The 27,485-nt window shown below is 38.1% G+C and overlaps 1 protein-coding gene across 1 annotated transcript in view; it reads left to right on the top strand.

The window, feature by feature from the left end:
* RELN (reelin) overlaps nucleotides 1-27,485 on the top strand; it is a 270,856-nt gene that overhangs the window by 208,330 nt on the left and 35,041 nt on the right. The window contains exons 28-43 of the mRNA XM_042872293.1: nucleotides 2,031-2,266; nucleotides 4,041-4,198; nucleotides 5,143-5,350; nucleotides 9,988-10,064; nucleotides 11,651-11,809; nucleotides 13,424-13,612; nucleotides 13,825-14,098; nucleotides 15,310-15,450; nucleotides 15,542-15,719; nucleotides 17,222-17,306; nucleotides 18,131-18,313; nucleotides 19,602-19,773; nucleotides 19,862-19,964; nucleotides 22,463-22,692; nucleotides 25,479-25,699; nucleotides 26,778-26,925. Coding sequence (XP_042728227.1) covers nucleotides 2,031-2,266; nucleotides 4,041-4,198; nucleotides 5,143-5,350; nucleotides 9,988-10,064; nucleotides 11,651-11,809; nucleotides 13,424-13,612; nucleotides 13,825-14,098; nucleotides 15,310-15,450; nucleotides 15,542-15,719; nucleotides 17,222-17,306; nucleotides 18,131-18,313; nucleotides 19,602-19,773; nucleotides 19,862-19,964; nucleotides 22,463-22,692; nucleotides 25,479-25,699; nucleotides 26,778-26,925 — 2,762 coding nt within the window. The remainder of the gene's footprint in view (nucleotides 1-2,030; nucleotides 2,267-4,040; nucleotides 4,199-5,142; nucleotides 5,351-9,987; nucleotides 10,065-11,650; nucleotides 11,810-13,423; nucleotides 13,613-13,824; nucleotides 14,099-15,309; nucleotides 15,451-15,541; nucleotides 15,720-17,221; nucleotides 17,307-18,130; nucleotides 18,314-19,601; nucleotides 19,774-19,861; nucleotides 19,965-22,462; nucleotides 22,693-25,478; nucleotides 25,700-26,777; nucleotides 26,926-27,485) is intronic.

Genomic DNA, 27,485 nt, shown 5'->3' with positions numbered 1-27,485 from the left:
ACGGGCTCCAAATAAAGTGTATTTGTTTTCATAAGCTCTTGCTTCCGAACTCTAATCAAAATTTTATTGAGTTTATAGTGAAATCCCATTGGTGAATTCTGGAGGTTGGTTGAAATGCAATTTTAATGAGCTCACCACAAATACATGGTCTTTACATAATTGGCAGATACAGACACTGAATAATTTACAGGTAGAATTATTAAAGAGATCTGATGTTTACAGGCAGCTTTTCAAATGTAATTCCCACACTTCTGTAAATAGGGAAGTTAGTTAGAAGTAATAGGATTTATAAAAAAAAATCTCATTTCATCTAAAAGTTATGCTAATGAAATGCTATACAAACTGATAGACTGCAATACAATTTCTGGATGAGTATATTGTTCATAGTTTTATACCTTAAACTCGTCTAAAACCCGAAATACTGCCATATATAAATACTATTTAGCCTGGAAAAAATGTTATTTGCTTCTTGACCATTTCCTATTACTTATCATAGAATCATAGAATGGCCTGGGTTGAAAAGAACCTCAAAGAACATCTAGTTTCAACCCCCTGCCACAGGCAAGGTCACCAACCACTGGACCAAGCTGCCCAGAGCCACGTCCAGCCTGGGTGTGTCACTTCAGTGACTAAGTCGTCATTCTCCAGGTTTTATGATCAACAAAAGTTCAAAAATTGCTTAGTTTACAAAAGCAGTGCTTGAAAAGATTTCACGCACCTTCCATCACTGAAACCCTTGGCAACGTAATGTAAATATACAAAACATCAACAATGTGTTTGAGAAAACAGGGAGTTCTTCCATTACTTAAGGCCTTAATTTATACTCCTCTCTTTTTTGGAAGGCACAGAAATGTGTAGTTCTATTTGCATGCCTTAATTTTAAGCATATGGTTAAATGTTTCCTTAGTTTGTGAAATTTCCATTTTAAAAAGATGCCTAGCATAATTTTGCATTGATAAATTCAAAGACAGTAGTTTGTCAAAAATGTTTCAGCTTATATGAATCATTTTGTTATACCTTTGTTCTGCAGCTCAAGTAGAAGCTCTGCAATAAAACAAAACTAATATTTTTCTGAAAACATAAAATGAAACATTGATTTTTGTATTAGTTATGATTTCATTTCACATTTTTATATTTCTGCTGCATCCAATTTTGCTCTTTTCTGGGACCAGAATTTCAGTGCTAGCTCTCAAACATTATTCTGCAAAACCAATGACTCAGCTGTGGTCAGGAGTTGCAGCCCCAGGGCAAGGGATACCTCGGAGTTATCAGACTGATCCTCTGGGCACATCAGGGTGCACTGCAATGGGCTATGTCTCTGTAACTCTGAAACGAGGTTATAGTGAGGTGGGGATTGTCCTCTTCTCCTACGTGACTTGTGATAGGATAAGAGGTAATAGCTTTAACTTTTGCCAGGGGAGATTCAGATTGGATATTAGGAAAAATTTCTTCTCAGAAAGAGTGGCGAGGCACTGGCACAGAAAGCAGCACAGGAAGGTGCTGGAGTCACCATCCTGGAGGTATTCAAGAAACGTGGAGATGTGTAACTGAGGGACATGATTTACTGGGCATGTTGGGGATGGGTTCATGGCTGGACTATGTAGTCTTAGTTGTCTCTCCAACCTTCATGATTTTATGATTCTGTAACTCAGAGGACACAGCTCTTCTCTATTTTCCTGGGCACGCAGGTGCCGGTGTAGAGTTTGTTCTTTGCAGCCTGCTATGGAGAAGGACCTTTGAAAAGTGTGTTTTACTGAACCCATCAAGTTAAATGAAGAGATAGTGGTAATTTTTAGAGATAAATATCATGCTTGTGTGGGTCTCAGACTTTAAGCATCAGACACTGTTTGCCAGCAGGGTGCAAAGGAAATGCTCAGAACTACGCATTCCAAACTGAAAAGTGAAAGATAATAACAGCAATTAAAAACCAATAATATCCAATTATAATAATCAGTCACAGCCAAAAACTGCAAATAACAGCACAGGGTTTTTGTTTTCATCTCATATCTGATACTCTGCTTTTTTTGCAGCTGAATATTGGCTGCACTAACCAGTACAGCAGCTCTGCTCCCGTTCTGCTTCAGTACTCGCATGATGCTGGGCTCTTTTGGTCACTTGTGAAGGAAGGCTGCTATCCTGCATCTCCAGGAACCAAAGGATGTGAGGGAAGCTCCCGTGAGCTGAGCGAGCCAACTGTGTATCACACAGGGGATTTTGAGGACTGGACAAGGATCACTATTGTTATCCCAAGGTCGCTTGCAGCCAGGTACTGTACTCTGTAAGCCCGTGATGCCAGTAGTGAATGAGCTGCCTGCTCTTTGTGGCTGTGATAGGAAAAAGTTAAAAATCTGCAGGTCTGGGAAAAATATATTTTTGCTCTCCAAAACAGGAGAAGCTTTCCATTGTAAAGGTGTCAGAATCATATATAAAATTAAATTGCAAGAGACTACGACATATTCATTTGTCTTCAATCTCTTCATCATAGTGCTGTCTTTCTTTAGCCATATCAGCAAGACGGTGATAAGTCACTTGAATCAAATAAGCCCTTTCAACAGGATTAATTTTACAGTCCATACTGGGCGAAGAGGCTCTAGAAGGTTTGATTTGCTGTCTGCACCACCCTGAGCCTGCTGGCTCCTGTCAATCTCTCTCTCTGGGCAGAAGTTCACATAGTGCCCTAAGGTTTCAGACCATCTTCCTGACACAATGTCCTCATCTCTGGGTCCCAACACAGAGTTTCAGGATGTTAGCATATTGTGTAGTGGAGAAGCTGGTGCCTTTGCTGCAAGGAGCTGAAATAACAGCATGTACCATAACAAGTTTGTCTTTTCTCCAGTAATTAGCCAATAAAAGCAGGTGCCAAATTGCACAGATCTGACACCAGCTGATTTGATTTCCCCAAAACAAGCAGTACAGAATCAATAGGAGCAATCTGTTTGGCATTATGTTTTGTAATGTGATCAGGAATAACAAGCTCATGGTAATGTATTAAAAATGTAAGTATTGAGAGTATGATGAGGTGCCCAGCATGCTGAAAACTGAATTAGTTATGGTTCATTTTGGAAATCATGGTTATCTTGAGAGCATCCCATTTTATCTGTTGGTACAAAATACTTAGCACACTGATCATCTTACCTACCAAAATCCCAGTGAAAAGGTTGTTTGTTTGTTTGTTTGTTTTAAAAAAGGTGATAGGTATATTATACATTATACAAAGCAGAAAGGATTATCTTGGTTAATGCATTGGAGTGACAACCAAATTTTAAGCCAATTCCCCCCTCTGGAACACACATAAAATGATTCAACTAGAAGTTAAATGCTCAGAATTAAAAATCAAAATATTTTTTCTTTAATAAATTCCCTGTACAGTGGGCCAACTGTAGTACCTTTGTGTAGGCTGAAGTCTCTGGAGCAGTATCAGTTGCAGAGATTAAAGATTAGATCACTGTTTTTCAGGAATTTCATGTTGCCATCCAAGCATTATATCTTTGTGTTTCTGTCCAAATATTCTTTAGGACTTTTTGTGTGACATTTTTGTAGATGGGATATGATTTTTCCTATATCTAGTTTATTCAATGTTTTTTTTTACTCAAAATTGTAACATCCTATGAGCTGCATCACTGTCATTATTGAGTTATTTTCATAAGTACTGTAAGAAATGTATTTCTGGGAGTTTAAAGTGTAATTAGCAGTTCGTGTTGAACTGAGTACTGAAAGTCATCTTTAGAGTCGCATCTAATCTTTCAGTCTTGCTTATAAAACCATGTAATCTGTTCTTTGCGTCACACTGGTGGATATAGGCCAGAAAAATAGAGGAAGTCAAAATACATCCACAAATTGTGGAAAAAATATTCATAAGCAAAGTCGCAGAAGCCATAGGATGCCAGAAATATTTTTGAGGCATCCACCTGCATCTTATTTGCAGATAGCCGGTTTAGGAAAAAGCTCTTTTTTTTCTTAAACAAAGAACACAAAAGGTATGCAGTGGGTTTGAAAGCTGGGAATATTAATAATACCATGTCATTATTGTTCCTTTGCAGTAAGACTCGATTCCGCTGGATCCAGGAGAGCAGCTCCCACAAGAGTGTGCCTCCTTTTGGTTTAGATGGTGTTTACATTTCTGAGCCTTGCCCCAATTATTGCAATGGTCATGGGGACTGCGTCTCGGGGGTCTGTTTTTGTGACTTGGGCTACACAGGTAAGATGTTTTTTAGACAGGACGATGGTAAACACTGGCTGTGTTGATGTTCAAAAACTCGCACCGTGTTTTTCTTCTCCAGTATTCTGGAAAAATACATGTTGACATAAATTTCATGGGCTGCCAGCAAGAATATTTTATTTCTGTTGAATAAAATTTAGCACAGGAGTCCAGTATAGATAAAATAGAGCAGCTGAGGACAGGAGACATCGGTGATGTTTCTGGCAACCACAATCCATGAACATAGCCATCTGTATGAATGGAAAGGGACTAGCAATAGAAGAAAAAAACAAAATAAAATATTTTAAACTAGAAAGTCTGTTTAAAAACCTTTGGACCATCTTCAAATGAATTGCTTCTGTTACTGAGTCCCCTGGCCATCAGATGGCATAGGACCAGGAAGGAACATATGTTCTGACAGGCCCTTCTGCGAAAAATTCTGCTCACTTGTGGTTTCTGGGGCTTTTTTGCTGCAAAAATAAAGGGGGGAAAAGAAAATAACAAACACAAAAAACACATACTTGGTGAAAAAAAAAACAGACAGAGATTGACTCTACCAGTTGCTTACTGCACTCTTTTTGACCCTTTATACCAACAAAGCGATAAGCTAACATTTTCTGTTCAATTTATTTATAAAGGACTAAAAGGATCATATTTTTCTGTTTACATAAAATGGCTTATCTATATAAGGCATGTATTTTTCACCGAGTAAAATAAGCCATCTTGGAGTTTAAAGGATGAGGATTTATTCTGACTACAGAAAAAAATATGGAGGGCTTGAAAAGGTACAATCCTATCTTCTTGGCACTTCCTCAAAAAAAAAAAAGCACAGTACTTTCTCTTGTGTGGGTGCAATAGAACTGTCTGCCAGTTTTCTGTATCTGACTTTTGCTCTCTTCAACACAGTTACAACAAAGCATTTCCCATATTTTTTTTTCTTTAAGCATCACATGGAACCTGTGTATCAAATGTGCCTAACCACAGTGAGATGTTCGACAGGTTTGAGAGAAAGCTAAGCCCTCTCTGGTACAAGATAACAGGAGGTCAGGTTGGAACAGGTTGTGGTGTGCTCAGTGATGGAAAATCTCTGTACTTCAATGGACCTGGGAAAAGGGAGGCAAGAACTGTTCCTCTGGACACCACAAATATCAGGTCAGTCATCAGCGCTGCCTCTCATCTTTGTATATCTCTGCTATTCCAAGCATGGGCAAGAAGGTGTGAAATGCTTTTCTGGTAATCACAACCCATACAAGAAATCTTAGACTGATGAGTTAATTTTTGTTCGTACTGCTCTAGTACTTCCTTTTCTGGAGAGGGAAAACTTAGGTTAGAAACAGAATGCAATAGCAGCACAGGAAACACAAACTGTTGATCTTTGTGGGATAAAGGCTTTGCAGTGTGTTCTAGATGACCAAGCTGAAGATGTGGTCTTGAGACAGCACAAAAACGGAGAGCCTGCCAATAGCTGGACAGAAAAATTCCCTTTCCACTGGCTGCATTGAATTGCAGCATGCCAGTAGGGCAGCAAATGAGGTGTTGTTTACTTGCCAGATACTGTGAATTAGTCCACTTGTAAGAAGTGTAAAAAAATGGAATATGAATTGTTTCTCTGCAGTCAAGAGGCTGACAGGCTTTCACCTCTCTCTGCTATCACTGAATTCTGCTCCACTGGTAGTAATTATCCTCTCTCTCAAATTGTCTAATTGATTCATGTAATTAGGATAAACTAAGGATGATTATTTCTAACCATTATTTATCCTGGAGTTTGCTGCTGCTTTGTCCAGTCTCATGAGGGATCATGCATCTCAAACCTTTCCCACCCCACAATTATATCCACTAGTTCAATAAAACATATGTCTCCTGTCAAATCCTGCTCCAAGAGCAAGTGATGCACTGATTTTGTTGCGTTATTTAATTTGTGGAAGCATTCAGCAGAGAGTGGCCACAAATTAGTCTTCACCCTCTTCAGCTCAGCCCAGCAGTGCTTCTTAGGGCAAGATGGGTGCTATGGCTCTCAGGACATCCGTGGCTGCTCTCCAGGACAGCATTACACAGCAGCTGCTGCATTTCCTCTCCGTCCTGCCTGATTGACAAATTCTCCTCTGACAAATACTTGGTTCTTTTATATAATAATGAAAATTGCTTAATAGCTAAAGTAATTTATTGTTTGACAAATACACTTTTGACAAGCATATGTTTGTGCTTAAACTCTGGAAAGATCTGAACACATTTTCTGTTCCACCATCCTTTTAAATCTCACGTTATCAGTACTGCAAAGTGTAATTTTGAAGTAACTATGATCAAGAAGTCTATGTTCAAGTGATGGCTTGGGGTTATTCCTTCTTTCCTGGAGAAACCTTTTTTATAAAGAAAAGTATTTTCTTTAGCTTTTGGATTACTTTGAAATCATTTTCAATGCCAGATATTTATATTTATAGATTTGCATTTTATAGAGTTTAACCACTTAAAACACCAACAGAAGTAAAATACAGAGTGATGCTCTTTCTGGTTTTTTTCAATCCATTTTCATTTTGCATAAACACATCTAGGGTCAGCTAGAGTCTCAAAACTGCCCCAAGGACCTAAATGACCAGAGAGACACCTCCTGGGAAAAGAAAATAAGATCTCCCTTCTGAGCACACGCTCAGTGTTTGAGCTTTTTTACTGATAAGAGTGATCATTTTAGCAAAATAAACCAACACTGATCCTTTTAATAAGTATCACAGTGAATATGCTTATTTCCTCCAGCAATTAAAATTTGAAGATGTATCCCTGAGCTGTTTGCTAGAGAGAAAAATCATCTCAAGCACAAATGGGACAAACGTGATTTTGTCATTTTTTTCTCAGTTTTCTTGAGCACAAAGTTCTCAAGAGTAGGATCCACCTCACGTAAGTCATCCAGAACATAAATACTCTAGATTACTGCAATCATCTCATACTTCTTATATACTCAAAAGAGATAAATAACTACTTCAAAAGAGCAATGAAGTTAATCCTAAAACAGCATCTAGCAAAGACCACTGTTTTGTATTCTGGAAGTTTGTATTTTTCCTAACTCATAAAGGGAGCTGGGATGGTCATGTAAGACAAAGACATCGATATCCAGCCTTTAGACATCTTGCTAAGAAAAGGTGAATACCCACTTAATGCTTGAGGCTGTCTGTAACATCAGCTGGATGATTTCTCCTAGAAGCTAGAGCAGGCTAATTTTGTGAGAGTGTGAGGGGTAAACTGAAAAACCCATATCCTCAAAGAAAATCATACTCCAGCCTAGAAATGTTTTCTGTTACTGTAGCTGAAATTAACATCACTAGAAAGAGGAGATTAGAGTGAAATACGTTTTCCGTTTTGGGTTTTTCTTTTTTTTTTTTTTTTTTGCATTCAGTAATGCCTTGCATAGAATTAGGTTATATTATTAGGGGTCATCTTAGCCCATGCGCAGTTATCTTTTATTTATGAGTAGGTTTTTTGGCTAGGAGTGGCTTGGTTACTGAGTAAACAGGAGGAAAATATGACATACTATTAGATATGTGGTTTGAAGATCGTGAATAGGAGTGCTGAAACTCCTTCAGTAGATTTTTGAGCTGCTTATTTTTGGGGTTAATAATGTTTTCCCAGACCTTTTAAGGTCTTGTGTCATAAAATCAGGCATGGAATAGCAACAACAACAAAAAAATAGTCTATCTATCTATCTATCTATCTATCTATCTATCTATCTACCTATCTATCCATCTAAATATTGCAATACATTAAAGTTCTTTTTTTCATTCTGAATGCCTGCATGCCCACTTATTTGTGTTTGTATCATTCTGTTTCAGTTACAGCTTTTTATATGCCTAGGGTAATTTTTATGTAAAGAACACAAATAATTCTAGTTCATTTTTGTAGGAAATAGAAAGACCTTTTCCTTCTTACCTGTATCTTCCTAGCAGAGCAGAGAATACCAGGGCACAGTGCTTCCAGTTCACTCTGCTCCAGGGGGGTCGAGATTTGTCAGCCCTTGGTGGTACTGCCACCAAGGAGAAATCTAGAAAAGCAATGCTAATCTCAGCTTTAATGCTACGAGGTTTTAAAACTAAAACTCAATCCCCAAAACTAATGACCATTAGCATGCACTCTGTGCATACCCTGCAATGTCATATTCTGAAGCCCAATCTGCCCTGTCATCTTATTCCTTATGTAATTGATTACACTCTTTATAACAAACATAATGGCCTGTAGTGCTAAGAAAAAACTGTGAAAATTCATGTTGCATCTCACTGGCTCTGTCTGTGGTACTGTGGCTTGTCTGTGATTTTACTGATGTCAATCCAAATTAGAACCAAATCTTCTAAAGAGAAAAGAGTTATTTTTGTGAGGAATTATCTGAGTGACAAATCAAACCTTGTTTCTTCACACAGAGCCGTAAATCCACCTTGAAAACTAGTACTGAAAATGAAGAAGCTATCTGCAAGTAGTGGAGTTAACAAAACCTAGTTTCCTTTCAGTTTGTGTTCTCCTCCCCAAGCTTCTGCTTGGCAATAAGCCCACATCTCCCCATGTGCTCCACAAAGACACCCCCCAGCACAAGAGTCAAGCAATTGCTTCTCAAAAACATCAGTGAGTACTACCATAACACAGCAGGCAGGCATCGGTATAAATCAAAAGCTGGCTAGTAAACAGAAAGGAGAATGGTATTGCCAACTTTCAGTGTGCAAAAGCTCAAGATGGAGATGATTTCAGAATCTCTGCTCAATTCTGGCCCTGCTTCATGTGTGTACTGCAGACAACCCATGAATTAGATGAAAGGGTGGTAGCTTTCTCAGTCATCTCAATGCCCTTCACATTCTTTATGGCCACATAAGACTCAGACAAATGTCAGAGAAATGTAATGAAATGAATGTAATGAGAGAGCAACAGGACATTAATTAACATAAATTGGTTTTATTAGCAGAACAGTGCACATCTAAGAAAAAAATGTGAACTACTCTGACACCACAGAATCACAATTAAAAATAACAATTCAAGAAGCGTAGCAAAGTATCACTGCAGACTGTGATAAAATTGACAAGAGTTTGGAGCACTCTTTGGAGCACAAGGATGGGTTAATCATTTTCAGGGATGTTCCAGGCTTGTCTAAAATTCTGTCAATAAAACCAGTGACACTGTCTCAAAGGATGTTGCAGCTTTAGAAGGATCCTAAAAGATGGCTTTGGGAAAAACCAGGGGCATGGAAAAAGTTTCATGCAAATGAAAATGTTACCATGGTTTAATGTCGAAAGGATGAAAGTAAGGAGGTGGTAACATAAATAACTACAAGATACAAAACCAGCAGATCAGAAATGCTTCTTTCCCTCATAACATATTTTTACATGAAGAATTTAACAGTCAAAAAGAGACTGGTGTTTTAGTGAGAATATAATTCTATTTAAACTCGATACTGTCTTCTAAGGCTTAAACCACTTTCTAGTTAGAAGGGATCAAGGTAAGATCTGATATAAATTGCAGATTTGGCTTCTTAAGCATTTTTGCATCTTCATGTGAAGGTAGGAACTGTTAAAACATCCTGTTCAGTTCAACAGTATATTTATTAGTCACTGGATCAATAAACTACATCACCTTCTTCTGTTTTGGGTCCTCCACTGTTTACTATGGCAATGCTTGATTTTAGTGGGAACACTGTCTGATGAATAAGCCTGGACTAATTACCTAATTGAAAATGCCATACCAGTTAAGGAGAGTTATTCTGACTGATTTTGTTCTATCAGTTGATAATTACATTTCTCTTCTACCTTGATGTTTTTTAACAGGCTGGTTCAATTTTATGTACAAATTGGAAGCAAGGCTACTGGCAATTCCTGCAACAGACCAAGATCCAGGAATGAAGGTAAAGCCTCTTTTCCCTATAGTAAACTTTTTGCATCTGGAGTCTTCTCTAGAGATTTCATGTTTTACTGTCTTTACAAAATCAAATGATTGTTTCATTTGATTAGCTGGTCACTTTTCATAGGTAGTAAGTCAACTTTGAATTTAAAAATGTAACAATAATAATTTACTTTTAACCTACATTTGCATTTATATTTATTTTCAACATACCCAATGGTGCTTTATCAGTAGCTGTAGCCCTGTTGGATCTCTGTTGGTTTAAGAAAGATTGACAAGAATAGGTGTAATCACTTTGATTAAACTGTTTGATAATGTTGGAAAACAGGTAAATTCACAAGTACACAAGTCTTCAGGTAAGAAAGAAGTATGTATGAAATGAAGTATGTATGAAGAAATGTATGAAGAAATGAAGTATGTATGAAGAAAGTATGAAATGTATTCATTGTGAGGTGTGAATACAATGAATACATTTCAATTTCAGTATCAATTTTGCAGCTTCAATTTCTGACTTAAAGCACTGTGTGTCCTGACATTTTTTTCATCTTTTCATCTTCATCAGAGGGTCTGATAAAAATTGCCTTTCAAACCATTCCCATTCATAATTTACCTGAAGCTCAAAATTATAAATCTGCAGCTGGAAATGTTAGTATGAAGAGGTGGATCTCTCCCAGCTGCATCCTCTCTTATTTTACCCACAAGCTTAGAATTGCTGTGATGGAGACAGGACTGATATCTGGATTTGGGAAGGATCAGCAGAGTTTTGGGAGCAATAAAGGGGTCTAATTGCATGAGGAAAGATCAGTGGTGTTTAGAAGATATGTCACTTTGTTTTCCTTTCGGTATAAGCCATTTAACATCAATGGGCTGTTTCTTGGTGCATAGCATTTATATTGATACTGATTCAGAACTGTCATCATTCTCTAATTTGCATTGATATATAAGACACAAGAAAATCTGTTATTTGAAAGCACTCCAGAGGTTCAAGAGGAGAAATATCCATAAGTGCTTATTTCTTGCACTATCCCCTGTGATGAGCTCATAAATGCCTTCAGAATTCTGCTACTTGCTAGTATTTACTGTGCTGTGTGTAAGATATGAAGGCTGTCTTAACTTAACTAGATATTAAGACAAATCACTCTTAAGGATGCTTTGAGCATTGTGTGCTACTCCTTACTGGGAGCTCAGCTATCAGAATTACAACTTAGTGTCCTGCACAAACAGTGGGAATACTCCATAAGAAATATAAATACTGATTATAGTAAGAAATTCACATTATTCCTGTGGTTTCTGTGGTACAATCATTAGTTTCACTGAGGTTGTAGACCCTTCACTAAGTTAGAGATTTATCCTTTGGGTTTGGTGAAGACAGGCAACAAAATATGTAGCAGATGGTGAGACCTTGTCACCTTTGCAACAGGACTTTGTCCACAAAATGCTCCTGGACCAGGAAATGCTAAGTGAGAATGGAAGGCACAGTAGCATCACTGGTATACATTGGATGAGGGCTGACAACTCCTGACTGTAGGCTGAGGAGTTGGCCCTCTCTTTTCCACACAGCCTAACTGCCTTGCTTAATGTTAACTGCAGGTCTCGTCGTTCAATACACAAATGATAATGGCATCACCTGGCATTTACTGCGAGAACTGGACTTCATGTCGTACTTGGAACCCCAGGTTGTTTCGATAGACTTACCACGGGAGGCCAAAACCTCTGCCACAGCTTTCAGGTGGTGGCAGCCACAGCACGGTATGCAGCACCATCCTAAAAATTCATTTAGTACCTTTACCAACACAGAACCATCAGTACTTCTCAGTGTGGGCATGTTCTGCAGAAATCTCTGGTTACACAAAATACGTTGAGGTGAACAACTTGGATATTGTAAGTGTGTGTTTAGATGTTCCTTAGTCATGCTTCAGACATGATTTTCTTCTATAGTGCCTGAGAGCACTAAGATGTGAGGACTTACCTGAGGGTAAAGTGACTGGCATGTAAAATGGCCTACACATTTTATCTCACTTTTTGTCTAATTTGGAAGAAGAAGCATAAACTGACCTTGAATGTGCCTGCATAATGGCTCCCATCCCCATGAATTAACATCTCCACACACAAGGACTCCTCCTGTCATCTTCTGTACCTTCAAGGCCCACTCAAGTATTTCCTGCATAATTAGATGAAAGTAATGCCATGGTGCTGACTGGTATTTACAGTTCCTGCCTTGCACTGCAGTACATTATTACAATTGGAAGTGTCCTTATTAAATTTTTCACCTCTGTGCAAATCAGCAGCACTGGATCCCTGCAGGTGTTACTAAGGCATATAGCAAAATACGTTTTAGCAGCAGTTCCTAGGGGGAGAAAAGAACACATCTTATATTCATGTAATTATGGTACAGATCTTCTTGGCTATCATCGTTTCGATGTCTGGTTTTTATTCATACATTTTTGTACAATATACGTACTGGAGTTGATTGTCCTCACTAGACATGAAAGCATCTAGGTGATGTCTTTCTCTGCTGAGAGTGATCATGGTAAGACTGCCAGCAGTCCTCTGAACCTCAGTAAGAGAGAGAGAATTTGTGACTGGGAGCTGAAATAAAGCCTTTCATAGCAGTGCCCAATGGCGACAACCACTCCTCATTTAGATATTAGCTTCTTCATAGATTGTTCTTTATCTGCCATAAAGTCAGTGCAGAGTGGCCCTATGAGGGATTGCCTGTATTTCTCACAGCAGCAAGACAAAAGTCCTGGCACATCACTGTGAGCTCACAAGTTAACAAGCTCTTCCCCTCTTCTTCTGTAAGGGCACAGTAGTGATTGTACAGTAAAATTACATTTTCAGCTTGCTAGTAGGAAGGTGAGTTGAGATGAAAGACTGGATAAATATGCCGAAGATTATGTGACTGTAGGCCACAGTAGGTAGAAAGTAGGATTCCAGGAAGGAGGGGGTGAACAGCATCTCTTTGACTCTATTCTCCTATATCAAGAGCCTGTAATGTTTTCCCATGTGCACGATCCTCTTCCAATCGAAAGGTATTTGGGGAGCTAGTCAGAGGCCTTTCTGATTTAACTGTGAGGAATGACAGGAAAGTTGCGACCCATAGAATGAAAATCCTCAGGTTAAGGAATCATGGAGTGTCTCATTCAGGCACAGGGAGAGTGTATGATGATAAAGACATTGAACCTGAAATAGAAACATAATTCATACTCCAGGTTCCTCCTTAAGAAAGGTGTTAGACATGTTTAACAGTGGTCACTGTATGTGACTGACCACAGCTCGCTAGGTTAGTGCAGAATGTGGGCTAGAAAAAAACAAAAAACAAAAAAACTGACTCCACTAACTCACCCATTCTGCTTTTTATAGGAAAACATTCAGCTCAGTGGGCTTTGGATGATGTGCTTATAGGGATGAATGACAGCTCTCAGACTGGCTTCCAGGATAAATTTGATGGAACTGTGGATTTACAAGCAAGCTGGTACAGAATACAAGGAGGTCAGGTAGACATCGACTGCCTGTCTATGGATACAGCTCTCACGTTCAGTGAAAACATTGGTATGTGTCACCAAATTCTGATAAATTTGTATGTGCTTATTTTATAAATCATGCATGAGTCATGTTTAGAGAAATTTGAATATATAGTAATCTGCAGGGCAGGGAAACTGAAAAGAAGAAGATGAAAAAGCAGCTAAAAAATCTGAACGAAAGTACTGAAAACACATGCGTAAGGCATACAATTTCATATTTTTTTGGTTCTCTTTTGTTAGAAAAACCTCGTTATGCAGAGACGTGGGACTTTCATGTGTCAGCCTCAACTTTCCTGCAGTTTGAGCTGAGCATGGGATGCAGCAAGCCATACAGCAATTCTCATAGCATTCACCTGCAGTATTCTTTAAACAATGGGAGAGACTGGCACTTGGTGACAGAGGAGTGTGTGCCTCCAACGATTGGCTGTCAGCACTACACTGAGAGCTCCATCTACACTTCAGAAAGGTTCCAAAATTGGAAGAGAATTACGGTCTATCTTCCACCCATAACCAAGTGAGTGCTGTTCTGGCAGTTTATCATGAATACAGTTTGCTGATCTACTTGGAGCAAGCATCCCCCATCTTGGGAATTTTCTGTATGTCTTTTAAATTATTAAATGTGTGTTGTCACGCCATCAGAATTTTAAATTTAGCCTCAGACTATTTCATCAGATGTAATGTTAACTGCAGAAACTTAGTAAGTAACAAATTTGGAAGAGTGAATTTGTAAGTCTTGCCCATATACTATGGCAGCAAGAACAAGAATGCTAAACCAAGCTTTTCTAACGTCTGTCCAGTAAGAAACAAGGATTTATGCATTGACCCATCCTCTCATATAAAGGTATTTTCTGTTATTGCACATAAGTAATAGGGTTATTTGTCATTCAAGATTTAGGCACATTAATCACAGCATCCAGCAAGTTAAAATGCTTGCTACTGGATGTGCCACCTTCACACTTTTAACTAGAATTAGAGTTCTGCCTGCCTCCTGGTGATATCACATCATTGTAAATAGACATGGCAGACAAGCTGGCATCCATCTTTCTGAATAAAACCATACTCTTCTTCAGAAATGACAGATGACAATAATTTTACTTACCATTAGTCTGCATATTTCTATAATTCTTGATAGCTCCCTCCACAACATTGTAAATTCCACCACCTAGAAAATAAGGTGGTAAAAATCTTGATCTTGAAGTATTTGTTTCCAAAGTACCTTCCCCATCTGAGCATAGCAAGACAGCCAGCAATTACAACATTGTGCATGCAGGTGCACGTTTGTACATATATTTGTGCACTGTTGTACATATATATGAATGTATGTATTTTTTTTACATTAAGCATACATGAACATTCACTACTTCTTACTTTACTGTAGCCATCATATTATTTCAGCACTACTAGCAAAATGTAGAATGGTTGAATGCTAATGTAGCTAGCAGTTTCTGCTCAACCACCCTGCTAACCATGAAGATTGACAGCAATGGTGACTTTCTCTTTTTTAACTTTGGGCATCTTCTTTTAGATCTGCCAGAATTTCGCTTGAAAACTCACCTGAGAAATTGAAACTTCAAATTTCAGCTAGACTATAAATAATCTTCTAAATGCAAAGTATTGTGCTTATTAAAATGATTTTATTCTCCTGAAATATACAGGACTTTATTATTTAGCACCTTGTGGAGCAACATTTTGTAGCCTGAAATGCATTCACTTTGTTGTTTCTAGCTCACCCAGAACACGGTTCAGATGGATTCAATACAACTATGCTTCTGGTGTTGATTCTTGGGCTATTGATAATGTGGTGTTGGCTACAGGATGTCCTTGGATGTGCTCAGGCCATGGCATCTGTGATGCAGGTCATTGTGTGTAAGTAGTGACTTGCTTTACATGCTTTATATAAAGATGTGTTTTACCCAGGCCAGATGGATAATACCTTTTCCTCCAAATTTGTTGCTAGGTGTGACAGAGGCTTTGGTGGTCCGTACTGTGTCCCTGTCATTCCTCTGCCGTCTGTCCTGAAGGATGATTTCAATGGTAACTTGCATCCAGACCTTTGGCCTGAGGTCTACGGTGCTGAGAGGGGAAACCTGAATGGTGACACAATCAAGTCTGGAACAGCTCTCATTTTTAAAGGGGTCAGAGATTCATTACATTGAAAAAAAAAAAAAAAAAAAAAAAAAAAAGATTAAAACCAGTAGAGTTAAGAAGAGAAAATAATTTTTTGTTGTTTCCCCCAGAAGTTAATTTCAAAGTCTTTAGGCTAGAATTTGACATTCATTTTTTGTGTGTTTTTGTACTCTAAATATGCACAGTGTTTGTCCAGATTGTTTTTAGGAGCCAATTTTTTTGCCGTTTTTTGACTATTACCTTTTTCATGGTGTAAATTCCTCCTTACCTTCTGAAGGAAAAGAACAAAACTGTGCAGTTGAGTTTCTTGAGGCCAAGTGAGTGATATGGAAATACGGTACACATTACAATCAGTAATGTCTCTGTCTTCATACTTCAACTGTCCTTTGAATATTTTGAATGACATTATTCACTGTAGACTATGTAGTCAGTGTTTGTGTAGTTAAAGTATATTTTACTTCTTTCTATTTTTGTGAAGTTTTCTTTATGGAGTGCTGTTTTGTTGGTTTTTTTTTTAACAAAAGGTCTAAAAAATCAGGAAATACAGTATTTTCTGAATAGTCAGTTCTTCAACAAACCAGATAACTATCTGTACCCTTGAAAGACTTTTGTTCAGAGAAATATACAACTTTTAAGTTCACACGGGGTTTTTCATTTGACATGGTAAATTTAGGTGGCCCTGAAAAGCAAAATTTAGAAACTTCACGTGTAGAAATGATTTCTTTTTAAAAACGTTTTTGCAAAACCTGGACTCCAGTTCAACCTCCTCAGCTAATCTAAATCATAAATCAGAGAATGTGAATTGTCTAAAACTTGAGTTGGTTGTTCCTGCAGGTTGTTCCCTGGGGAAGGGGTCTGAGAAAGAGGGAATCTTACATTGTGAGTTGGAGCTTGCTAGATTTCTGCAAAACAGGGATCAGGTCTGTCTCTAGCATCCATAAAACACCGAGCTCACGAGTAGAGATGGACAGGACCTTATGGGTCATTATGACATATCCTATCTGCTCCCTTTCCTTACTAGGGGAAAAAGAACACTCCCTTCCTAAGTCAGGAGGTTATTTGTAATAAGATGTTTTCTGAGGTACAGAAAAGAGTCTCTTCCTAGAAGAATACTTCCTCCCTGGAAATTAGAAGTGCTTGGCTGCTGTATAGTTTGCTGAAAGAATGTGTATATGAGCTTGGACTCAGTGTCTGAGTAAGTCAGCTACAGTGCTTGCAGATCAGAAGACATCCCAGTGGTTAAGAGCATAAGCTGAATGAGCTGTACCTGTATCTGTCCCTGAGCACATAGCTGTACCTCTGGTGTTTGCAGACCCTTATCTAGCACCTGCCATTACTGTGCCAAGGCTATCACTATCACCATTTGTAGTCTGAGAGAAAATGAGGGACAGAGAGCTACTTCTTTCACTGACACAACAGTCAATAACAGACAACATCCAAACAATAGTAAGCTGCGGAGAACCTTTGATAATGGGAACTGTAATTCACACTATCCATTCTGTATTTGCAGGAGGGACTGAGAATGCTGGTTTCGAGAGATCTGGATTGCACTAATACTGTGTACATCCAGTTTTCATTTAAGTTTATAGCCAAAGGTAAGACCACTGTTGATTTCCTCTGTTTCCACTGTTGATTTGCTACTGATGGTGATGAGAATATCTGGTACCTGTGAAGAACAAGCAAATAAACACTGAACTGCCAAAAAAATATCTGTGGCACAGGGCGTTGGTTTGTTCTAATCTGAAAAATTATGGCTCTGAAATATCTTCTCATCTAAGTAAATTAACAGTGTCTGTACATATAATGAACAGCAATGTATATTTACTCCCTAATTCTTTAGCAGAGAGAAAAGCACAGGAAAGCATAGGGATACATACGTTTAATACACATATAACCTCTAAGAACTCTAAAATTGTTATAAAAACATGTTTACACTCTATAATAAATGCCTGAGTAAGCTCATTATAATTATATTTGAAGAAATGTTTTTGAACTAGTACTTGTTAAAAACAGATTATAATGGACAGCTGCACTCTTCATTGGGTAAAGAACTGGCTGGAGGGCCAGGACTGGAGAGTGATAATAAATGGAGTTAAATCCAGGGGACTGAGTGCACTCAGTAAGTTTATAGATGACACCAAGCTGAGAGGAAGTGTCACTTAGTCTGGGGATAGGAGTGCCCTACAGAGGGATCCAGAGTGGCAAGACACTGGAACAGGCTGCCCAGGGATGTGGTTGAGTCATACCTGGAGATGTTCAAGAAATGATTAGACATTCTACTAAGGAACATGATTTTGTAGGGTAATATTGGTGGTAGAGGGATAGTTGGATTAGGTGATCTTGGAGGTCTTTTCCAACCTTAGTGATTCTGTGTTTCTATGATTCTAATGGATATAAATATATGTCCTTCTCATTCCAGGTACCCCTGAGAGGTCTCATTCTATTCTACTGCAGTATTCTGTCAATGGTGGCATCACTTGGCATCTGATAGATGAGTTTTACTTCACACAGACTACAGATGTCCTTTTTATCAATGTTCCTCTGCCCTACACAGCCCAAAGCAACGCAACACGTTTCAGACTCTGGCAACCTTATAACAATGGTAAGGAATCAATGAGTGTGGGACACCAGATCAACTTGCAAAGCTCATGTCTGTAAGAGGCTGGATTTTTGGACTCAGCAAGAATAGAGACTCTCAGATCTTGTTTCCTTGTATTTCAAGTCCTTCAGTTAAAATTGTGAGATTATATTTACAGTTCTTCTAGAGCTTCTGTATGTTTTAAAGTTGAAGTACCTTAACCTACTATCTTTGATGGTGTGCAGCTTTGGTCCTGGAGAGCTTGGGAAGTCAAGCAACAGCAATAACATTCACACATGTTCTTATTATTTTTAATGCACCTGATTTTCATTTACCCTGAGGCCCCATTGCAGTGCTCAAATTATAAAACATGTCCCAAGTGTAAATGGGAATTGGGCCCACCTTGCTTGGAATTAACTAGGCATTAAAAATACATTTAGAAAGAGAATGTACTGAGCAGTAAATCTTTGGATTAAATTGTAAAGGACTGTAGAAAACCACAAGAGGAGCACAGCTTATTGCTTCTAATTAGAGGATATGTGCCAGCTGGAGAAAACTCTCTTCTGCTCTCAGTTATTCTGAATATCTCTTAGCAGAAGCTGTCGTTAAGGACTATTAAGAATTCCAACAGCCATTCAGACCTGGTGATAGAGAAATTATTTATGCCACTCAAGCAAATGCCTACTACAGCTATAACAAAAAAGCAAATTCAAATCTGGACCTAAGAATCCAGTCCCAGTTTATGTTTCCAATGGTCTTACCTAAAACATTTAACTAGATTTTTCTTGTAAATACAATCTTTAAATGGGAATTTTATTTCAAAGAAACCCTTTAACTTTCTTTGAGTAACACGACAATTTTTAGACAGATTGAAAAAAAAAACAGTTCCACAAAAGATCTGGCATCTAATCATTCCACTCCAGTTTGAAAGCACCAGTTCTGTAACACATTCAAATTCATGATCCATTTGAGAAAAGGTCACTCAGAGTTTTCTTCTCTCTTGAAAAGCTCTTGGCTGCCAAACATAGGCTCATTTAGATGATGACACCAATGCTATAATTTCAAAGTAAATGTGATTTCAGCAGGAGATATTCACTTAACATAGGTTTTTCAGTCTTCAGTTTGTTGAGACTTCTGTAAATTTTAGAGGAATAAAGTTCAATTTGGTAGAGCAATATGGGCAGTATGAAAAGATTGCCTGTGAAATCTCTCCTTTAGCACCTTTTTTTTCAATTTAATTCACAAATATTAATCTACTTTTTAGTACTAGTTTTATAATGTTTTAATAGAGGTGTTCTCCTTTTCTTTGTAGGCAAAAAAGAAGAAATCTGGATTATAGATGACTTCATTATTGATGGAAATAACCTGAAGAATCCTATTATACTTTTGGATACCTTTGACTTTGGTCCCAAAGAGGACAACTGGTTTTTCTATCCTGGGGGAAACATTGGGCTCTATTGCCCATATTCATCTAAGGGAGCTCCGTAAGCATCTCTAAGCAATAAATCAGGAAGAAAAAAAAGACTGGAATAAACTGATGCTAAGATATTCCTTTCTTGGTTTTTTTCACAGGGAGGAAGATTCAGCTATGGTATTTGTTTCAAATGAAGTTGGAGAACACTCCATTACAACAAGGGATCTGAGTGTAAATGAAAACACTATAATCCAATTTGAGGTACTTGTCCTCATAAAGTTACTTTGCTTTTTACTCTAGGAGTTCTTGTTGTTCAGGTTCAGCTCTTTGGTCTATTTGTCCAGCTATTATGATTACCAAGCAGAGATGTCTCTCTAATTTCCTTCTGTAATTGCTTTGATATTGCTTTCCCTCTTGTAGATGTATCACAAAGCTTTTATCACACAGAGGGAAATTTCTGCCTCAAAGTGTCCTGTTTTGTTGTCTAAATTACTACTTTGTCCATGCATATATACTTGCACTGTTAACATAACATGTACTACAAGCTGGAAATTCCCCACTGGTAGACAAGATACGAGCACCACGGTACTGCAAAGGTGTAGATTGCCACTTCACAACCTGCTCAGGATAAGTGTAGTTGCAGTATTTCCATGATCTGACCCAGTGGAGAGCTACAACTTTCTGTGTCACTAGAAATTATTTTCTTACAGGCTGGCTTTTTTGTACTGGCTGTACTTCATCAGAGAGCCTGCTTTCCTTTTGCTTGCACTTGCACTTTCATTGAAGCTCCTGTGGGAGCTGTTCTTTACCACAACAGTGTGAATTCACACCATCTTAGGAAGTAATCTAAATGTCATGAATAAGGAGCACATTTTTTGTGCTTCCCATAAAACCATCCAACGACAGCATGTAGTCTAAACTAAAGTCTGTTTCTGGTTTATCCTAAACTCTAAATTGTGCACTGGTTAGAACAGATGCTGTGAGAAGTAACCTTTTAACCTATCCTGTATTTGTTTAGGGAAGTCATTATATTGTCATTAAGATATTGTAAAATAATCTTTCTTGTAAATGCCATAATTATGAAGCTGATTTCAACAATGATGTAGCAGGCTGTAGCATTAAACAGCAAATGATACTGGTTTATAAACAATTACTGAAATGACACTAATGGTTATCCAAGAAAACTTGGTTTAGCTATGTACTCGTGCATGCTTCAGTTTGTCATGCAATTAATTCATAAATTATTGAAGGCAAACCATTTTCTGTTTTAAAATATAAATTACTGCCTGTAGAACAAAAAATGTTTGAGATTAGTTTAAGGTATTCGTAACTCTTGAGAGCATTAGCTTCATAAAATCTCCATGCATACTTCCATATGTGATAACAACATTGTTTTAAGGAATTTAAATGACTTTAGCTCACGTTTTTGAGGACATTAGTGTAAATGAGGAAGCAATGCATAATGCAGTAGAGTTTCTTTCTGTGTCTCAGGAGTCAATAACTATACTGGGTCAAGCATGTCTCTGAGCTTCCAGATGAGTAGACAACTCTTCTAATCAAATGTAGATTGATGGCTCTCAAGTATGCTGAAGAATGATGAGGGACGTTCAGTGTAGGATATATATTTTCAACATTAATGCACAGTTCTGAGTATTACTGGGCTTTAGTAAAAACATTTTTGTTGTGCAGCAGTATGTTAAAAAGATACCTATTTTGTACTACAAAGATGCATAAACATACAAAATGTGTCATAGGCTTTGTATTTCAGCTGCAATGAGTTTTTATTTATTGGATGTATAGTCATCCTGCAAGGGAGCTAATTCTTCCCTTACAAAAGCAATCTGAAACAGAATAAACATCTTAATATCATCATGAAAGAAAAGCAGACCTTTGCAGTAGAATCATGTAAAAAAGTAGTCTTAAAAGTTCTCAAATTCTGTATAAAACATGTATTATTTATTACGGGCAACTAGCATTAGCACAGCTGATCACGTAGACTTTTTCTTTTTGCATCTTTACTGTTCTGGATTTCAGGAACCTTGCCAGAACACCTGCTATTTTGATCCCAAACTATGTTTTGGTTTGACACTCAGTCTAAATCCAGTCCAACTATGATACTCTTCTCAATGCTGTCTCCTCAGGCTTTGTTGCTATACATGAGCAGAAAGGGTGGTGAGTATTGAAAGCTAAGGAACATATTGAAGTGAAACAGCACAAGGCCTGAAGCGTGATCTCTCTGACATAAACATTTTTTTGGAAATGTAACATAAAGGAAGACTACAATGCAGCTCAGTAATTTAACAGAAATTTATGTTTGCACGTTTTGGTTTAATATTTCTGTTTTTAAAAATGCACATCCTTTTGGTGTGATGATAATTTCATTTCCTGACAGAGAACTGCATCAGCTGATGCATTTGTTCCAACCACATTATCAGCTTTCTTCGTTTGGAATTTTCTCTAATTAAGTTTTTCTTTTAGTGGAAGTATTTCAGAGTTCCGTATCAGATTAATTTTACAAAAAGACAGAGTGCAGTATGCCCATGGACAGGTAGGACAGTGTTCAAGAGTTCATGTTTATATGCATGGCCTGAGTTTGTCATCACAGTTGTTAAATTAATTCCTAAACCACCATCTTCCTGAGATACATACATACATGAATACATACAGCACCAGATAGGGGAAGCTGACTAAGATGAGCAGTGATGAAGTGTCCCAGCCTGCCCTTTGTCATCCTCTGCATTTCGTGTCTCGGACTCCAGATCAATATTGGCTGCACCACTGACAGCTCTTCTGCTGACCCAGTAAAATTGGAGTTCTCACGAGATCTGGGAGCGACCTGGCACCTCCTTCTGCCCTTGTGCTACAGCAGCAGCAGCCACCTCAGTTCCCTGTGCTCCACTGAACATCACCCAAGCAGCACTTACTACACTGGAACCACTCAGGGTTGGAGAAGGGAGGTCATTCACTTTGGAAAACTGCACCTCTGTGGGTAAGTGTCTGGCTTCTGTGCCACCCACCTGCGTTTGTGTTTTTTTTCTGTTTTCCATTCAAAATATTCTCCTAGCATTATTGATCCATAAGAACTGTGGCATTAAAAAAACCAAATGACAAGAGTTTCTCCACTTTTTGCCCTGAATGGCAGTTAAAGTTTAGCTGATTCTGAAAAATATGTTATGCCTAATGTTAATATTGAATGCTAGTATTTCCCATTTATCCTCATATCTGATTGGTGACATTTTTATGGAAGTGGATTGCATAATAAAAAACTCACCAGCTTTAAAGCTCTTTGAATGCTTTTACTGAATGAGACATTTGAATTCATCAAGGATTTTTTTTTTTTTTTGCATTAAATCTGATATTTATTAGAAAATACAGTAAAAGGCAGGCTAGTACAAACTAGATTCTACTTCAGTGTTAAGTAAGCAGACCTACCTACTACTCAAGGTTTCTTATAGTCACAAAGTTCTGTGATTCTAATTAATTGCTTGTTGCTCTCATTAAGGGACTTCTATGTTTGTGGGACAAGCTGGGTTAGATGATAAGAGATATACAGCATGGAAAAATAATATGTGCTAGCAGGAATGTTAATGTGTAACTTTTCAAAGTATGTAACAATACTGTTCATTTTTTCGGAGAAAACTCTCTGATAGCATCAAGACAGTTTGTGTAAAAGATCACATTCTTAAGGATTAAACTGTAGTATGTATGAATGAAAATGAGCTATGCAGTTATGAGACTGTGTTTATGAATCTATTGCATGCAGAGGTTCTTCCACTAAATAAGTGGCCTTAAACATGCCTCTGAAAGCATGAGAAGACTAATACAAGAGATGAGAACCAAATGTGGAAAGCCTGGGTATTTAATAATTGAAGAAAAGGTTTAATTTTTAAACTTGAATATTCTATTTTATGACAGTTAACATCTCAAACATGGAATAGTTAACCATCTCTTGCAGTGCAGCAGCTCAGCTGTCTTTCTTTTTTAGCCTAGAAGATTTATTTGACACTTTACCCAACTACCAATGCAACCCTCCAAATGAGAATGTTGACAATGCAGACTCCTAACTCTTGTAAACTTCCCAGTTATTTCGATTTAGTCCTCTGTCCCATTTGATACCCTGGGGGTGTTCAAGGAAAGGCTGCATGTTGTGTTGAGGGACATGGTTTAGTGGGAGCTATTGGGAATAGGTGAACGGTTGTATTGGATGATCTTTTAGGTCTTTTCCAACCTTGGTGATTCTATGATTCTATGATTCTATGATTTGCCTGACTTCCTTCCTATTCCTTCCTTATTGGTGGGTCAGAAATTAGTTGTTGATAAGCACTGAACTCAGCATCCATGGTGCATTTAGTGCCATTAAATTCTGGGGCAGAGGGCTGAAGAGGAGTCTTCTCCACCAGAATCCACAAAAGTGACAAGAAAAAGTACCAAACATGACTCTTTTTCAGTTATTTCCACTATATGTGTTGTTTTGGAAATCAATGTGTGTACCCAGCAGATAGCTGTAACTAAGAATCGGTACTCCAGCAAGGTCCAGAAGGAAAACTGACCTGTTGGGTCAGTGAAGAAACTCCTGCCAACTTCATCAAGACCAGCATTTAACCCTCTGCTTCAGTTACAACACACACTTCATTCAGACCAGCAGGGAGCCTAAGACAGGGAACACACATGGGGTGGAATGAATCCAACCCAAGGGACAGAGATTTCCTCTAGAGAAGAGTTTAAAACATTTTCAACTTCACACTTACATCCTTAACCACAGGGCACAATAAAAACAATGTTTTTTTAATCCCAGCAGGATGTTGGCTTATGGGTTTCTTTCCTGAAACTGCTAGCGGTATCCTCACTGATCAGTTACCTCTTACCACCTGAAAGACATCATCAAGATTCCTTTTTAGCAAATGAAAAGACAAACACTTGTCAGCTACCTGTGCTATTGATTCATCTGCAGCATTTAGATGTTTCTAACAAGCTGTATAAAACACGTAATGCAATTAAGCTCTTTTCCCTTCTAACTCTTTTAGTATCCTTCCTTCTTTGAAGCATTTTCTCGTGTGGGAATAAAATTAGTCTCTCATGTGCTTTTCCCTGCTCAGTTTGTTTTCCCTCCTTCCCCAGTCTCTTTACATGCAGCATTGATGCAAGTAGTACTTAGGCAGCAAATTAAAAATGACAGGCCAGCGCCCAAAGGAGAACATAGTTTAAATTAACAACTTGCACTATCAGTCTGTTTTAAGATGAAGCTGTCTGAAAGCAAGCTGAATACCCCATGACATGGCAGATCATGTTTTCTGTCCACGTAATTGAGGGTGAGATTTCACCAGCCCAGTTCCACAGGTGGTCCATCCTGGAGGCAAGGTAGCAGTGTAAAACAGGATTTCATTCTCCAATGGAGAATGGAAGTTGCCTAGTCTGACCCAGATGCTGTAAACCAAGGCAGAAAGAAATCCATTTGACCATGGCCAGTTATCCTCCCCAAGAATGACAGGGAGAAGAGTGGTTAGATTTCAAATCGCATTTTCAAGTCTGTCATTCGATTTTGGAATTATGGCAAATGAATAATGTTATTTCTGTTTCTGTCAGTATTTGCATTGAATGTCAGCATGAAGATGACAAGATGAAGGAATTAGACATAGCAGTCCGTTTCCAGAATTAATTTATTAAGTCAGTTCCACCAAAAAGACTGCATGCATATATATAGTACAGTATGTACATATAGTACGCAAAGAAAAAAAAATCTATCACTTGAATTAAGTACACTCTACGCCTTTTCAGGTTGGCAAGGTTCAGATGGTACCAAGGATTTTATCCTGCTGGATCCCAGCCAGTGACGTGGGCCATTGACAACGTGTACATTGGTCCACAGTGTGAGGAGATGTGCAATGGGCATGGCAGCTGTATCAATGGCACAAAGTGCATCTGTGACCCAGGGTACTCTGGGCCAACCTGCAAAATAAGTACCAAGAATTCTGACTTCCTTAAGGATGATTTTGAAGGTATCTCTTTTCATTTTTAGACTGAATTTTGCCTGTATATCTTAGTGGAATTAAGGTCTGAAGGGGTGAAATAGCACCATCTTCCTCACTTTCTGCATGTTTCTCAATCTGATCTATTCTGTGGGACTATGAACTTCTTTAAATATACTTCTCAAGCATGGCTTGTGAGTGTCTGATATCTGTCACTTGCCTTTTTTGGAGAATCTGACCCCGTGCTTAGATTTTCATGCTGGAATATAAAATCTTTGCTGAAACAAATTTTCTTAAAATTCTACATGTGAAAAAAGGATTGTAGAAGGAAATGTTGATACACAAAATTTTTTGAAAGAGCTATGTCACTCTAATTCTACCAAAATGTACATTTATTGTTCAAGTAAATATGGTTAGGTAGTTTGACTTTAGCACAGACAGCACATGTGCAAGAGAAGGAAAAAGAGAGGCTTCAGGGCTATGCAGTTTCTCGCTGCAAGGGAAATTTGAGTGGCCCTCACATGGTAAACATTATTTCAGAGCAGACCTCATTCCTGAGCATGAATAGCAGACGAGGACCCCAAGTGGAAAGTGCCAGGAAGAAACTCAAAGCCCCACCATTACATGGGTGTAAGCAGCATCCATGCAAATACCTCTAAAAACACCTCGAGGTTTCCCTTACAAACAAGCATTGCAGGAACTTTGAATGAAGTAGCACCTGGGAAGCAAACTCCTCCATTCATAGGTGCTACTGTTCATTTCAAGTTTCGCCAGCCTTGGATCGCATGCTAGCATATGGCATGCAAAGTTTCCTTATAGAGGTGGATCCATTGCTGTTGTCGTGCAAAAAAAAAATAAAGAGAAATAGGAAATCCTGTGAAAAACTGGAGACTAAGGTCCCAAACTTAATACTTCTGTTTACAGTTTATTTTTGGTTTTGAATTGTGGCAGTTTTCTAGAAAGCACTGACTCAGAAACACTGGCATGAATGTTTGTAATGTTTAAACTGCATGTAATGTTTAATTTAGCTCTCTTCCTCTGGAAATAGTACTCCTGCAGTAGGAGCACTTCAGAGTAAATCATAAATATGTATTTGCTGTGTATTCAGGTCAGCTGGAGTCTGATAGATTCCTGCTCGTGAGTGGTGGAAAGCCATCAAGGAAATGTGGCATCATGTCTGGAGGAAACAACCTTTTCTTTAACGAAGAAGGTTTACGTATGCTGATGACTCGAGACCTGGATTTGTCACAAGCAAGGTAACACAATTTTTAAGTCCTTTCAGAATGTCATTGCAGAAATACTATACTGAAGAATAAGACATATGTGATACTTCCGTGGTAAGGGCAAGCTGATATAGTCTGCTTTCTTTACTCTTGCACATTCTCCTTTTTAAACACTGTTACCATTTTAAATTTGACTTGAACTTGAATGGGATTAACCATTTAAATGCTACTTTTTTCCTTGTATAGGAACTCCAGGATCTGGCACCACATCTTCAGTAGTTCATGCTTTTATTTCTTAAATGGATAACATGAGTAATTGTTTGTACATTGTACACTCTGCTTGTCTTATGTTTGTTGTATTATGAGCCATTGTGGAAACAGGAGGATCTGCTGCCAGTGTAGCTGTTACATTCATCAGCTTGTAATTCTTTCATTTCTGAAGCTTAATTTCTTCCTATTGTGCACATTTGTTTCCAATAATTCACTGAGAAATTCCCATCAAGCTGTCACCAACTGTACTGTAGACAGCAACTGAAAAACAAACACTTTTACTGTATTTAGAGACCATGTGGTATCATTACCAGAGAGGAGAT

Source organism: Lagopus leucura, unplaced genomic scaffold, assembly GCF_019238085.1.
Source record: "Lagopus leucura isolate 7727_CA_CO unplaced genomic scaffold, USGS_WTPT01 Super-Scaffold_100008, whole genome shotgun sequence".
Taxonomy (NCBI): Eukaryota; Metazoa; Chordata; class Aves; order Galliformes; family Phasianidae; genus Lagopus; species Lagopus leucura.
This window is presented reverse-complemented; position numbering and strand designations above follow the sequence as displayed.